Source organism: Cyclospora cayetanensis, unplaced genomic scaffold (genome assembly GCF_002999335.1).
Source record: "Cyclospora cayetanensis isolate NF1_C8 unplaced genomic scaffold, CcayRef3 CcayRef3_contig_5, whole genome shotgun sequence".
NCBI classification, from domain to species: domain Eukaryota; phylum Apicomplexa; class Conoidasida; order Eucoccidiorida; family Eimeriidae; genus Cyclospora; species Cyclospora cayetanensis.
The window spans coordinates 309,971-322,991 of NW_020312480.1; the positions used below are offsets into that span (position 1 = coordinate 309,971).

General features: G+C 49.1%; 2 protein-coding genes across 2 annotated transcripts; one reads left to right on the forward strand and one right to left on the reverse strand.

The window, feature by feature from the left end:
• The first annotated feature begins 580 nt into the window (after positions 1–580).
• Positions 581–1,579, forward strand: LOC34620163. The gene has a single exon (XM_022733425.1). It carries the CDS (start codon positions 581–583, stop codon positions 1,577–1,579), a length of 999 nt encoding a protein of 332 aa, XP_022593437.1.
• Positions 1,580–2,821: 1,242 nt separating this feature from the next.
• LOC34620162 (ice-structuring glycoprotein) lies at positions 2,822–6,837 on the reverse strand. Its single transcript, XM_026334781.1, has 7 exons — positions 6,591–6,837; positions 5,863–6,473; positions 5,671–5,823; positions 4,592–4,717; positions 3,905–4,296; positions 3,479–3,550; positions 2,822–2,951 (listed from the first exon to the last, which is right to left on the reverse strand). The coding sequence occupies exons 1-7, from the start codon at positions 6,835–6,837 to the stop codon at positions 2,822–2,824; spliced, it is 1,731 nt and encodes a 576-aa protein (XP_026190566.1).
• Positions 6,838–13,021: the final 6,184 nt, after the last annotated feature.

Genomic DNA, 13,021 nt, shown 5'->3' on the forward strand with positions numbered 1-13,021 from the left:
GCCTTCCAACTGCACCTCCTGTCGGCCGCTGCTGGACAGCTCTGCTGTACATCGCCAGGCTGAGCACTCCAATCCTTCTATGCCCTTTGGCTCGTTTTGATATGAGGATTCTTTAAAGAATATATTGTGATCGTAAAGTGCAAGAGCAGCACTCAGTTCTGCGGAGAAAGGAGGATTGGCGGAAAGAAGACTTTTCAGCCGTACATACAGTTTTTTGCTTTTCTTCGGAGGTCACTTATCTCGTCAGTAAGAGGACATCGATCTTTTCTCACAGATATCTTGCGTGGGCTTGGATCTAACGAGACTTGGGAGTCGCGTTCTGCCTCTTGCATCTTTTGCACGACCGCGTGCAAAAGGGCGGCTTTCTTTTCCTCTTCTGGACCTTTTGCTCAGCCTTCTGGACTGCATCGGAGGCAGGCTTTTCCTTTCCTCTCTCTCCACGGAGGATTTTGTGCGGTGGCACGGAGCATTTCTTTGCATCGTAGTAGCTGCGAGCGAGGAGAGCCCACGGTGCCTAGGGGCCTACGCGGCTCTCTCTCCATACCGCTGTGGAAGCAGCATATCATAGCGCACCACCACAATGGAGCTCGCTTATAAGGCATGTGGTGAAGACTTAGCAGCTGTCAGCGAGTGGGGGGAAGACATGTGTGGTGCACCTGCAGTGTCTGTGAACACTGAGCGTCCTCCCAAGCATCAGTTTTGTAATTCTGCTGAGATAGGCGCCCAAAATTCCGCCTTAGAGAACAAACAGTCTCACGTCCGCCCCATGTCTGCCTCGTATTCTGCCCCAGGCTTTGTTAGGAGCTACTCCATAGCAGATCCATCCAACGAAGCATTTACGGTCTCTCACGAGCTGGACTTTGATGACTGGATGACGACAATTATAGGAACACTGCAGCTCGTAGTTTCATCTGCTGTCATTTTCTTGGGCATATACTTATTGGTGACCTGCCCTGAGATGGCGGAGGAAGCCCCACTTTTGTTCTATTTTGTAGCTTTCTCTCTGTCTGCCGAGCTTGCACTGCTGATGTTGATTTGTCTGTTAATGATGGCGTTGCGGCTGTTATGCGGACCAGCAAGGTCTGCGTACAGCTCTGCTATCTGCGGCATCTTTCACCGTACCATGGAAGGCATGATCTACTTCTTATGTGTTGGATTTGGGGGCACCCTGCTAGTACTCTTGGCTACGGGCGATCCTACGGACCCAAGGGTGCGCTATCTGGGGAAGAGGCAGGAGTTTGTTTGGGCCTTTGTTACCATGGAAGTAGCTCTTTGTCTCCTCTACTGCCTTCAGACTATCCCCACTCTTTATGGTGTATGCAAGTTTGCCTCTCATAAGATCTTCTTGAAGGTCACAGGAAGGGATGAGCTAGAGTTCCAAAGGGGGGATGTGCCCGTGGCTTATGCCCGCCTTTCAGATTATGATTACTCCCTACAACACATGAACAATCCTGCTGCTGTTACTCCGCCTGAGGTGTTTATTCAACCCAATGGCCGCTGGAGGGATGCGCAATTCCGTGAGGAAGCTCACACGCAGCGCACAGATGCAGAACGCGCACTTCTAGGCAGTGATGTCTGAATTTTTAAAAAAACTGTGGACAGCTTGCAGGCAGCTAGCCGGCGCTTCAATGACTTGTTTTGACCGATGAATTAGAATGGATTTTGCTTGCGAAATGAGGGCTCCGTGAGGAAGTAGTCCACCCAAAGCCTGTTGTTGAGCTCTTCAGTACAATGCATGCTCTTGTGATGCTCCGCTACGTCCTCTGCTAGCGTCAATCCTTCCTAGTATGTGGGCGGACTAACGGCCCTTGCATCAACTCCGCCAATAGCATCAAGCTTTACTTGTTTTGGGAGTCATAAATCAATCTTTACGAAACAAGGCAACTGCACCGAACTAGGCAAGGAAAGTGTCTCCACTGTATGCTCTGGATATCGAAATGCAACGACTTTGCAGACCCCGTTGACGCCTACTGAAGCCGCAGGGGGTTATCCAGCTGCTGATGATAACCGTGCTGCTGCTCCTGTAGGTAGAGAATGGGAGCGCAGAGAGACGCCCGAGCCAAAGAGAGCTTGAAGAGGGAACGGTGAGAGAAACAAAGTAAGAGGAAGCTCCAAAAAACAACGCTGCTGCAGGATTGATGCAGTAGCAGCTCTGCTACTCTCTCCCTTGTGGGTGCCTCCCGCAGAGTGTCGACTCTACGAGTAGCTCCAACGGGTGTGAGATAGTTGCGTATGCCTAATTACAATATGCTAGCTGACAGAAATGTACATCAAGCCAAATGCCTTCAAGCATATCACTAGGCAGGCCCGTTTGCTCGTTGTTAGCCTAACGGCAGATGGCTGCTAGTCGGAGTTCAGCCTCTCTCAATAAATATAAATCCATAAGAGCACGACAAATCATATCCACAGCAAGCCAGTTGGCCTTTTGTGACAGCATAACGATAAATACGATGGGTGCCATCCGTGCGGCAGCTCTGCTTGTCAAGCAGGAGTCCTTGTAGCACTGCTACTGCAGCAAAGTCCTGCTGCACCCTAATGGGTTTTAAATAATCGTTTGGTGTTCTCAATATTGAGATGCATAAGAAGGCAGCTCCCCCCTTCTACCGCTTTGGAAAACTACCCTTGGGGTTCTTAAATTGCTTTCCTTGGCCATGGTTTCTGCCCGTAGTAGCGCCGTAAAGACTTGAGCGTGAACGTACCCCTTTTACGCAGCTACCCCTACTTCTGCCTCTTCTGCATCTGCTGACGTGACAGCCCCTGCTGTGACTGCTGGATGTAGCGTTCATATTGTTAACAGTGCTTGTAGATAGAACGGTGCTATCTACGGCGCCGGTTCTCCATTTAAGACATCCGCCGTGCTTTTGCTCGGGGCACCACCTTCATTCTCTGAATTTTGGGGTACTTGAGGGTAGCGTTGGGAGCCTTGTGATAGTTTGGGGACCGATCTGTGCCTGCATCCGCAAATTACACCAGAGAACCTTCTACCTTCCTCCACAGGTATACAAGGGGTCACCGACTCCTTGTGCTATTTTTCTCACTTGGGGCCTTTAATGATACAGAAAATGACAGAGAGACGTATGACACAGAAGAGAAGAGTCACAGTGGAGGTCTAAATCTATGCCCTAAAACCGAGAAAGAGACAGAAGCAGAAGGACAACCCGGAGCATCAACCCGTCCTTCCCTCTAAACCCTTTGTGGTTTCAACAACGTAAATGATTCAGTCAACGAATGGAACAGAACAAAAACTTATTAAAAGGCGGTTAATTGTGGATGCGAAGATGCCCATGTGTTGTGTCGTCATACACTGTATATTTCATCATTTCGACTAGCCCTGCACATTTTGCCTGTATCCCAGTAGTGCATTTTTGGAAAATGGCGTGATCCGCAACACTGGCGCACTACTCGTGAAGCCGTCAGCAATATACTCTAAGGGGTCTGTTACATGCATAAGAGCCACTATAGAGCAAGTGCCGCCTACCTGCGTGAGGCGGTTTGGCCACTTGTGACGCTGGCCACATCGTAGTTGCGCGTAGCATCATCGTGTGTGTGGCTGAAGCAAAATGACAACCATACAAGAAAACCGCATTCAGACGGCCAGAGAAAGCTCATGATAGATGCACTTGTGACTCACAGAACTCCATATTCATGCAAGCAAAGCGAGTTACACAAGAAAATGGCGTGTATATCTCCTCTGCCGATCGCTGAGGTAGCTGCCCCGTTCACAGAGGCTGCTGTTTCGTGTTACCAGATGCCTGTGGTTTACATACAGCTGTGAGTACAACACATCATGTTACCCCGCCGTGTGAATCCAGCATTGCGCCCAGCTAATAAATGCCGCGATTATCAAGAGACAAATAGATAGGAGATACCGCTCTCTTGATTGATGTGAGTGCCTGAGCCCCACCTTGAAGGCGTCCTGGATCTTAGCCCTGAACAGATGTATCTTTCATTTATCTTGAGCCCGCGGAAGATTGGAGCGAACCCCAGGACAATGCCGAGAAGGAGTCCCACGACTGTGGATGCCACGATCCCTGCAATACCCATGCTTGGGTAGATAAAAGCTCCAATGACACCGCCACATCCGAGGCCTCCCAGAGCACCTAGCCAGGCTCCCCGACGCCCCACCAGGACAGTAGCCACTAACAAGCTCATCAGAGAGCCACCCAAATAAAGGGCCCCGGCCCAGCAAGAAGGAGGAACGAGGCCCCCAACGAGGCCCCCAACAGCCAGGCCCGTACCCCCTGCCACCAAAAGCCAGTTGCCTCCGCCCCTATAAAAGTTTGAAGCTACCAGGCCCTGAAAAAAATGAACGATTCGAAAGACAGCATGAGTCGTTTTGGGAGCATAATGCTTACTCATAGAGGCGTAGGCCCAAGAGCTTGGGCCATTCGAGAGAAAGCGGCGGAAACATCAGGCACAAGAAGTTGCCAAAGACAGCTAATAAGTCTTGCAAAAAATCAGGATTTTCCTACCATTCTTCGCTCTGTGTCTATCTGACTTTTGCCTTGGCAACATATATGCACATGCGTCCCGCCCTCCCCCGCACTTTCCTCTCTTCTCTGCCTGGGCCACAGTGGAGGGAGCTCCTTGCCTGTGAATACAGCGCGGCTGTCATGTAGAAGGCGATGAAGGTGATGATTGTATAAAAGCAAAACACTAAAATGCTTAGCGTCCAGACGGGCCAGCACGAACAGCTATCCAAACAGACGTCCGAATCCTGCATACGACGCAAGGCGCAAACATGTGTCCAAGGAATAAAACGACGAATTCAACGATTGAGAAAGATACCCAAGCACACGCATGACCCATAGAAAGGAGGAGAAGGGAATGAAAGATATGGCTGCGAAAGGAGAACACAGCGCGAGACGACTACAGAAGCAATGAAGCACAGCGCACACACAATAGAGAAAGGGGAAATCACGCTAAATATTGTTCCTGCAAAAGAATGCTCAGGCAAGGTGAACGCAACACCCAAACGGATAAAAGCCATATTGTATTCAACAGAAATATCTCAACTACAAACAGTACACTAGAGACAATGTGTACACGAGGCAGGAGCAGCAACCACGCGGTATCACACAGGAAGAGGGGAGAATACTGCGAAGAACACGCACACTGCAGGGTAGACCACCGTCCTTTCACTGCTCCTATAATTGGCCATGGTGGAAGGGCAACTGTTGCCCCTGTTCTTGCCATTGGCTGCCAGACAGTCCGGCCGCTAAACGGCAAAGCGGCGTAGGCATATTGCAATGAACGATAAAACGTTTCTGCTGTTGAGGTATACATACATGTGCATTATCGAAAGCGACGCTGCCACAGTTGGTTCAGCAAGCAAAGGGAAACATGCAGTGACTGGCTGTGCTGCTGTCCAAGAAGAGTTCCTCACATTTATATAAATCACCGCTGTCCGCATACGTGAAGTTGAAACAATAATGCCACATGGAAATTGGATAGGAAACGCCGACTGATTTAAGAAAAGGAGTACAGCTGTCGGATGGCTTGGAATGGATGGAAAAGGGCAAAGAGAAGCTAGATGCCACCAAAGGCTACTATTAGGGAGGCACGCAGGCAGAAATGTACGCATTGAAAGCAAATAGAGGTATACACAGAATATAAGTGGAGAACCATTTTTGAACCGAGGCTATTGACAGTCAAAAGTAGCGAACGTACAGAGTGAACGCCAACATCGTTAATCAGCATGGTGGCACCATCCATGGGTGTACTTTGTGTGGTTGGCTGTACATCCGCAACCTGGGCAGATGCTGCTGCTGCTGCTGCTGCTGCTGCCTTTGCTGCTTCTGCCGCGGCAGCTGCTGCCTCTGCTGCTGCATCTTTGGGCGCTGCTGTTCCTTCATGCGATGCTGCTGGTGCTGCTGCTGGTGCTGGTGCTGGTGCTGGTGCTGGTGCTGGTGCTGGTGCTGCTGCTGGTGCTGGTGCTGGTGCTGGTGCTGGTGCTGGTGCTGGTGCTGGTGCTGGTGCTGCTGCTGGTGCTGCTGCTGCTGCTGGTGCTGCTGCTGCTGCTGGTGCTGGTGCTGCTGCTGCTGCTGCTGCTGCTGCTGGTGCTGCTGCTGGTGCTGGTGCTGCTGCTGGAGTTACTGGTACTGTGGCCGCTGTGGATGGCGTTACCTGTACATTCGTTCCCGTAAGAACAGTTGACCCTGCTGGCTGAGGAGAACCCATTGCTGGGGGGAATGTTGAGGCAGCTGGAGTTGCCTCAGGTACTGATGGTCCTACTGCAGTCGCTGCTGGTGGAGTCGATTGCGATGGTGTTACTGGCTGTATTCCAGGTACTAGCGTTGTCTCTGTTGCTGTAGGAGCTGTAGCAGCTGTAGATGGGGTAGTTGGGAGGGCAGGCACTGGTGCGGCGGGCGCACCAGGTGCCGCAGCTGGAGGGAAGGCTGGCGTAGTTGCGCCATTTGGTTCCGTTTGTGCAAAGAGTTCCACTGAGGAAGCCGTCGCTGCTGCTCCTGGCACTGTTTCATTTGGTATAGCTGTTGCCGTTTGTGTGTTCGCTGTTACTCCTGCTGGAATGTCGGCACCAATGTCCTGCTGCTGGAGGTGCAAGAATGTAGGTGAGGGCGTCACAAAACCTTTAACGTTCACCCCATACTGTATATTGTGCTGCAACTGCTGTTGCGGATTTTGAGCGAGATGTGTATGCTGCGAGATGGCCTGAATACGATTAAGGAGATTTAGAGGGGCCCCTGTGGGACCCCCCGCTCCGGTCGAAGCTCGGTCTGCAATCACTGTAGCAAATTGGGCGTGAATAGATACAAGTAGTATGAAGAGAGTGGTCCACAGCCTCACTGTTGGACTCTGTTGCTGCGCGCTACTCATCTGCGCATTGCAGGAGCAGAGGCTCATATGCGTGAAACGTATCTAAAGGCGCCTCAGACTGTGGAAGAGGCTGTTGGTCGAGGCAGTATATGTGTCAGATAGAGCCCTTGGAAGCATCTAGGGTCTCAGGTGAAGAACTTTTCACTGTATTGTTTGCGCATGTTGGGTGGCTGACTGGTCCGTGAGTGGATCGGTTCTCTACGGCTCACCGGGGCAAGTAATACCTCCTTGAGGGCCTCAGAATGGTCTTAAAACACCATAATCTGCTTGAAAGGAAGCGAAGAAATGGACAAGACAGAAAAGGGGGGAAATGTAAGAACAACACGCTGGAGGATTGGCACAATGGCACTGCAGGGGGAGTTGAGCCAATGATGCGGCATGGCACAGCCTAAGGAAAGCTAAAGAGGAGCATATACCCGTGAAAAGAATACGGACAATGAAAAGGATAAAACAGGAAGGACTCACGAACGAACTACAATCGATGCACACGTGGGCCCCGCGAAACCGCGACGAGTGGATCGGCTCAGTGAATTCCATTCAACAGCAGTAAAAGGCAAACAAGTAGTGGGTTGTTCAGAGCTGTTTTTATATTTCAAAGATGTTTAGCCATATATATTCCTTATATACCAAGCAATTCCCCAATGAATTACTAGGAATTTGGATGTGCTCTATTAAAGCTGCAACCCCCCTGGGTGCCCAAACACAGGTTCACTGACCAGCGGCCCGAATGCACAGGTCCTGCAAAACAGCCACAAGTGAGGGTCCGCCCCATAATTAGGGGTCATAATCCGTGTTTGTGCTTTAATAAGCAACAAGGCCCCAATTTTTGAAGTATGACCGGCATTGGTTGATTGTGAGTATCGTTCTTAACAACTAGCCTCAGCACGCTAGCTGTGACATGGTAGAGGCAGGTCCCTTCCCTCCTATGGCGAAACACACATTGACTTGAAACTGAAAAGATATATGATGTTTCACGCACCGCTGACACGTGGCTCCCCCTGCGGCTCTTTGGTGCAGGGTTATGAATCACGCTCCGGGTGCGAGTGGCCCAGGGCGGTATCCACAGGAAACCACATTACCAAAACCTACATAAAACTGAGTTGAAAGCTATCCACTGCCCACTCGAACCCGCTCTTTACTCTCTCTGGCCTAACCCCTCAGGCCCCCGCATAAACACAGAGGGATGGCTATGCTCTGTTGTGCTTCTCCCCCTAGAACTCTAAGCCTTCGCAGCTAGTTGCGCAAAGCATCTAGGGCACATGCACACAATTTTGATTCTTGTCATGTTGAGCCGCATTATTTTGCAAAAAACAAGATGTACGGAAACCCTAGCTAAACAGGCAACGTTTTTCTAGTACTAAGTCAAATACTACCAAAGCAGGAGAAGCTACCGAAGCATGGCTTAGCTCGTTACGCTAAAGGCTTACAGAGCGAGCTTGCATAGTTTAGGTAGAAGATTCTCGCAGGTGTAAACTGCATGCTTGACAGGTCTACGGGCTAAGGGCTGCAGTTTCGAGATAAAGCGGATGCCCGGGGCCAGGAGAGGGGATCATGAGTCTGGCCATTGGCAATATTCTCGTTACTCTAAGGCAATACGGTTCTTTCACACACACACAGTTTGTAGCGCACTCTGTCATGACCAAGGCTAGAACGGTATCCATTCACGGCCCATTCAGAAGCGCATAACAAATTTACGCAGCGTGTGCTGGCGCCTCTTGCTCATGATAACTCGCCGAGCGCTTATTAAGAATCTCGAGGGCGGGGCTGTGCAAAACGGCAGATTCTCCACAAGGTACAGTAAGCACTATCGCTTTTTTGCCATTACGGAGTACGATAGAATGTGTCTATACTTCGTCTAAGTTCTCCATACGGTGACACGTTTCTCCAGACTCAAAGCAGAACTATGTTTTTCATAAAGCCTTATCCTTTCCTATCTACGACCCTCAGAGTTCTCGAGATGAGGGGAGAGGGGGGCAACGAAGGTGCGCATAGCTGCATCCTTCAAGCATTCGTAGCGTTACAGCTTGTTGTACATAACATCTACTGCGTGCGGCACTACACGGCACCTTCAAGTATCGAGCTGCAAAAACTACTCAATAACACGAACATACATGCCACTTAGAGGGCCTGATACCAATTTTCACCGAGTACAAAGATGCGTGGCTCAGCCCCGTGCATCGTCTTCACTCTCCCATCTTCCGTTCCTGACCGTCAAGACTCAGTGCGTGCAGGAACTGAGAAGAGTTCCCTATTTTTCATCGCCCACCCATTAAGCAAGAACTTGGATATCTAATATACAAGGCAGATTCGGGCAAGAAGGTGATTCTTGGTGTTACGCAAATATGCAGGTGAACAGCGGGTCTAAGATTGCACTACTATATTGTTTACCCTCTGGGCAAAAAAGAAAAACTTAAGGTCAAGTGGCTGTTAGCTGGTCCGCATAAATTCAATAGTGCTATTTCTACACTCTGTCTGTTTGCCTTAGGGTAATTCTCAGCGGACATGTTATGGTCAACGTCTAGGCGGGTCGTGAATAACGCTCTAATAACGAGCTAGTGATTCTAGGATCTCCGTCCACAGAGATATTTCTGGGATTCTCTAATACCTATAGACATGCATGAAGGATAGTTGGGCGATGCTTTGATTCACGACAGGACTGGGGCAGGAACGAAAAGGGCATATTCGATGTGTCGGGCGACAACGATGTACATGCTATCCTAATCCTTGGACTAATCTGATAGGGAAGTTCGTTGGTGGAATGCCAGAGGTCAAGTCTCCTCAGGATTTTGAAAGCTTTGGAAAAATCCTGGAGCCAAGATAATTGCGGGGTTTTAGCTGCTGACAGTCTGTTGAAAATAAGTCACACTTCGCTGCAGCAGAAAGCGAACCAAGTCATCAAAAAGACCGCAAAAGCTGTACGACTGTAGTGGTGTGCTCACCGTAGCCTGAAAGAGCATTAAAATTCTGCTTTGCGCAAAGCCTAGCGAAGTAGGGGTGTACAAATGACCGAGTCCCCGTCGTCTGTTACAGCACAGAGGCCCTTCGTCAACGTCTTAGTGCCTCACCCTTCTGCAGTTGTGGATTTTGTCGACAGTAGCATTAATATTAGCTGTTGAAAAGCAGTGAAGACACATAATCACGCAGGGCTAGAACCGGCGGAACTTTTAAGGGCTGCTGATGCGTCTCCTTGTTCCTGCATCAGCCTCCCCTTTATGGGTCACACACTACGTTTTCTAAAGTATATGAGTCGAAAACATAGATTTTCGTGCAGATTCTAGCCGCAACAAGATGCTGGAACGTAGAACTTAGCAACTTTCTTGCTGGTGCATGGAGGTAAATTCTATGCCTTGATTGCTTCAAATTTTGCTTGATCTGATCCAATTCCTGCACCGAAACACAGAATTTCGAAAACAGTTGTTCTCATAAAACAATCACCAGGGTCTCCTCGAGTACCATTTGTTCCAGTAATAGCTAGAGCGCAATGCCCTAGAAAGTGTAGGCGCAATTCGAGCTTTGGATAAAAGTCTAAGAGGTCGTCCATGAAGTGATCCGATCACCCCCACCTAATAGGATTCTAAAATTTTAATCAATGTGCTGTCACAGCTCAGCGGACGCATCAGAAAGTCTAAAACGGAATGCAGCTATGCTCGAGTTTCCGTGTGCTAGTGTAGAATACGGTTCCTCTGTCATGCGTGATTGGGGGGGTTCATATGAAGGCATCTGCGGATTCAACGGTCGAGCACAGTGTTTACCGTGTGTATTGTCAGGTGTTCCGATAATGTGAGGCATCAGAAGGTTCTGCTTCATAGTGATCCTGCTGAGGGGCTGAAAGTTACCTCACATGCACCACCTTCTGCCCTTTTATGGCGCAATTACCGGGTTCTGCTCAAGGACCTGGTGGGTTCCTGCATTTTGTCTTCTTTCAGCCAGTAAATTCATCTCGACGCAGCTTGTTTTCCACGCTGTGCCGGCATTCGACGCGGCGGAGCACAGCTTGGAGCCGCTCCAAGGATTAGCTCGATTAGCTCAATAAGATGCGCTGGACGAATTGCAGCCGTTCACACCACTAGCAGCCCTTTCTTTATAAGGTAATTTGATTCTATTATAGCCAAGGGACAGAAGGAATACCTATTTTCAGATGAACCCTCTGTGCTCGCTGAGCAGCGTGCTTCCGCCGGAAACGCCGACTTTGTTCATGCTCTTTGGTGTTTTGTAAATGCTTGCAATACTAGTTGATTTGACTCACTCCCCAGCAATAGGAGCAGCAGCTTTGCTGTGAGGCTCTAAGAAATTAATTTAGAGCACACATTTTTCTTTACTGCTGTCTGCCTTTACCTTAAACTGTAGAATACGGCCGGTGATGCAGCCCTTGACCGTTATTGCACTCAAATCCTGGTGTGGCTCTGCCTTCTTAGCCAAAGGGGCAAGAGTTGAGCTCACTTGACAATCATACCTCAAAAAGCAGTTTGTGTGCGCAAGTCTTACCGGTCTGTTGCTTAATAGATGAGCCGCTTCAGAGCACTCTATTACCCAATGTGACATTCCAGGTAAGCCAGGGGTATACGACTGCTAAAGTAGCTCATCGAAATAAAGTTCCACATTTTACCACATGCTGGATTACCGATAGATACTCCTACCTAAAATTACTGAATCCTCTTTGAGCTTGCTGTTGAGCTTACGTCTGCCTAAAACGAGCGTCCGGGATTTTAGTATGAATTGAACTGTGATAGCCCCTACAACTAGGTGATTTTCTCTGCATATATACAGCCGTTATCAGGTTATTCTTCCTACAAAAGGCTTTCTGCGGAGACTACGTGCCTATGTGCTTCCTTTCCTCGATGGGGTAAGGAGCGAGGACCATCTTCGTCCGACACATGTAGAGGTCAAGTAGTCGCCCATTGTATGGCTTTCATATGTTTCTAGTCCGTGGGATCTAACCTACGCATCCATAAAGATTTTATCAGCTGACAGAGAACTTAAAATTAGCCCTGGGGATGTAAAGTTCACTCAAGCTAGCAAACCGGCCTCTGCTTGCGCAGTAGGCGTTGGTGCAATCAAAGTCCTTGGCTATTCGGTGGCCCCAGCCACCCCCTCACCGCTGCAGCCAGAAGACTGCTGTAGAGGAATTCAGCGTTTCACTGCATTTGCAATTAACGTTTGAACGTGGAACGGCTGCATCAAACCGTGCTGTGCTACCAACCATCCAAAGGCCCCTTAGGCTTACACTTAACTCCAGACTAAACATAAGCTGAAGAAAAAGCTAATAGGTGTCCTTCCAATGGAGCTTTCTTTTATTCTTTCCTCGCCACTCAGAGCTCTAGACATGGGGGAAGGAGGTCACTTACGGTGCACTTAACTGTACCCTCGAAGCAACCTGAGCTTTTATATCTCACTACACATAGCACCTAGCACAAGCGCGTAAAACACTGCATCTTGTGGTACCGAGCTAGCAGCACATAGGCCAGTTTGCCAGTTCTACGCCAGATCATGATACATATATATATAGAGTAGTAGATTGTGGCTAAGTGTATGTTTGTCCGTTACTAATACAATTCTAATCAAAAGGCTTCTTTGGCGTTCGTATCTTAGCGTATTTACCATCGCCAGTTTAACCGCGCAGAGGTGGAAGCTACAGAGCATACGCTACCATCAGCTACATGCTGAAGTAGCATCGTTAAAGCTCATTCACTTTTTGCGGCCCCGCATCAAGAGGCTCCTCCTAAGGCTGCGGTGGTGGAAAAGAGAGCGTAATAGAGGATACCGCATCTCGAGTCATTAAAGCTCGCAAGCGGGTGCTTCGGCGAAAACAGTTTCAATGCACACAAAACAACGATCATTCCCCCTGGTATACTTGATGTGAAGCCTATCTCTCAACAAAGCTGCCTTGGTGGGATGCTAACGACCCGTTTACACACTGACTATCGATGGACCTAGATAGAATCTGAATGAAAGACAAAGGACTACCCACGGTTTCTACAAAACTACCAAGCGTCGTACGCATGAGTGTAACTAGGTGCATTCCACCTGTGCAATACACGCATGCGGAGGTTTTACGTCGAAAACCCATTGTGGGTTACAATTAGCTGCACAGATCCCTGAGCTTAGAGTTTGATTCTTAGACGCTATTCAACAGTTTTATGTGTGCATGTGCCGAGACACTTTGTGGAAATGAAGCGGAAGCCAA

Bases quoted from the DNA above. Each gene is read 5' to 3' on its own strand.
- LOC34620163 (XM_022733425.1), top strand. From the start codon at position 581: ATGGAGCTCGCTTATAAGGCATGTGGTGAAGACTTAGCAGCTGTCAGC.
- LOC34620162 (XM_026334781.1), bottom strand. From the start codon at position 6,837: ATGAGTAGCGCGCAGCAACAGAGTCCAACAGTGAGGCTGTGGACCACT. The intron at 6,474-6,590 runs GTTTTGTGACGC...CAAATGAAACAG, and splicing joins GTATGGGGTGAACGTTAAAG to TGCCAGGAGCAGCAGCGACG. The intron at 5,824-5,862 runs GCATCGCATGAA...AAAGATGCAGCA, and splicing joins CACCAGCAGCAGCACCAGCA to GCAGAGGCAGCAGCTGCCGC.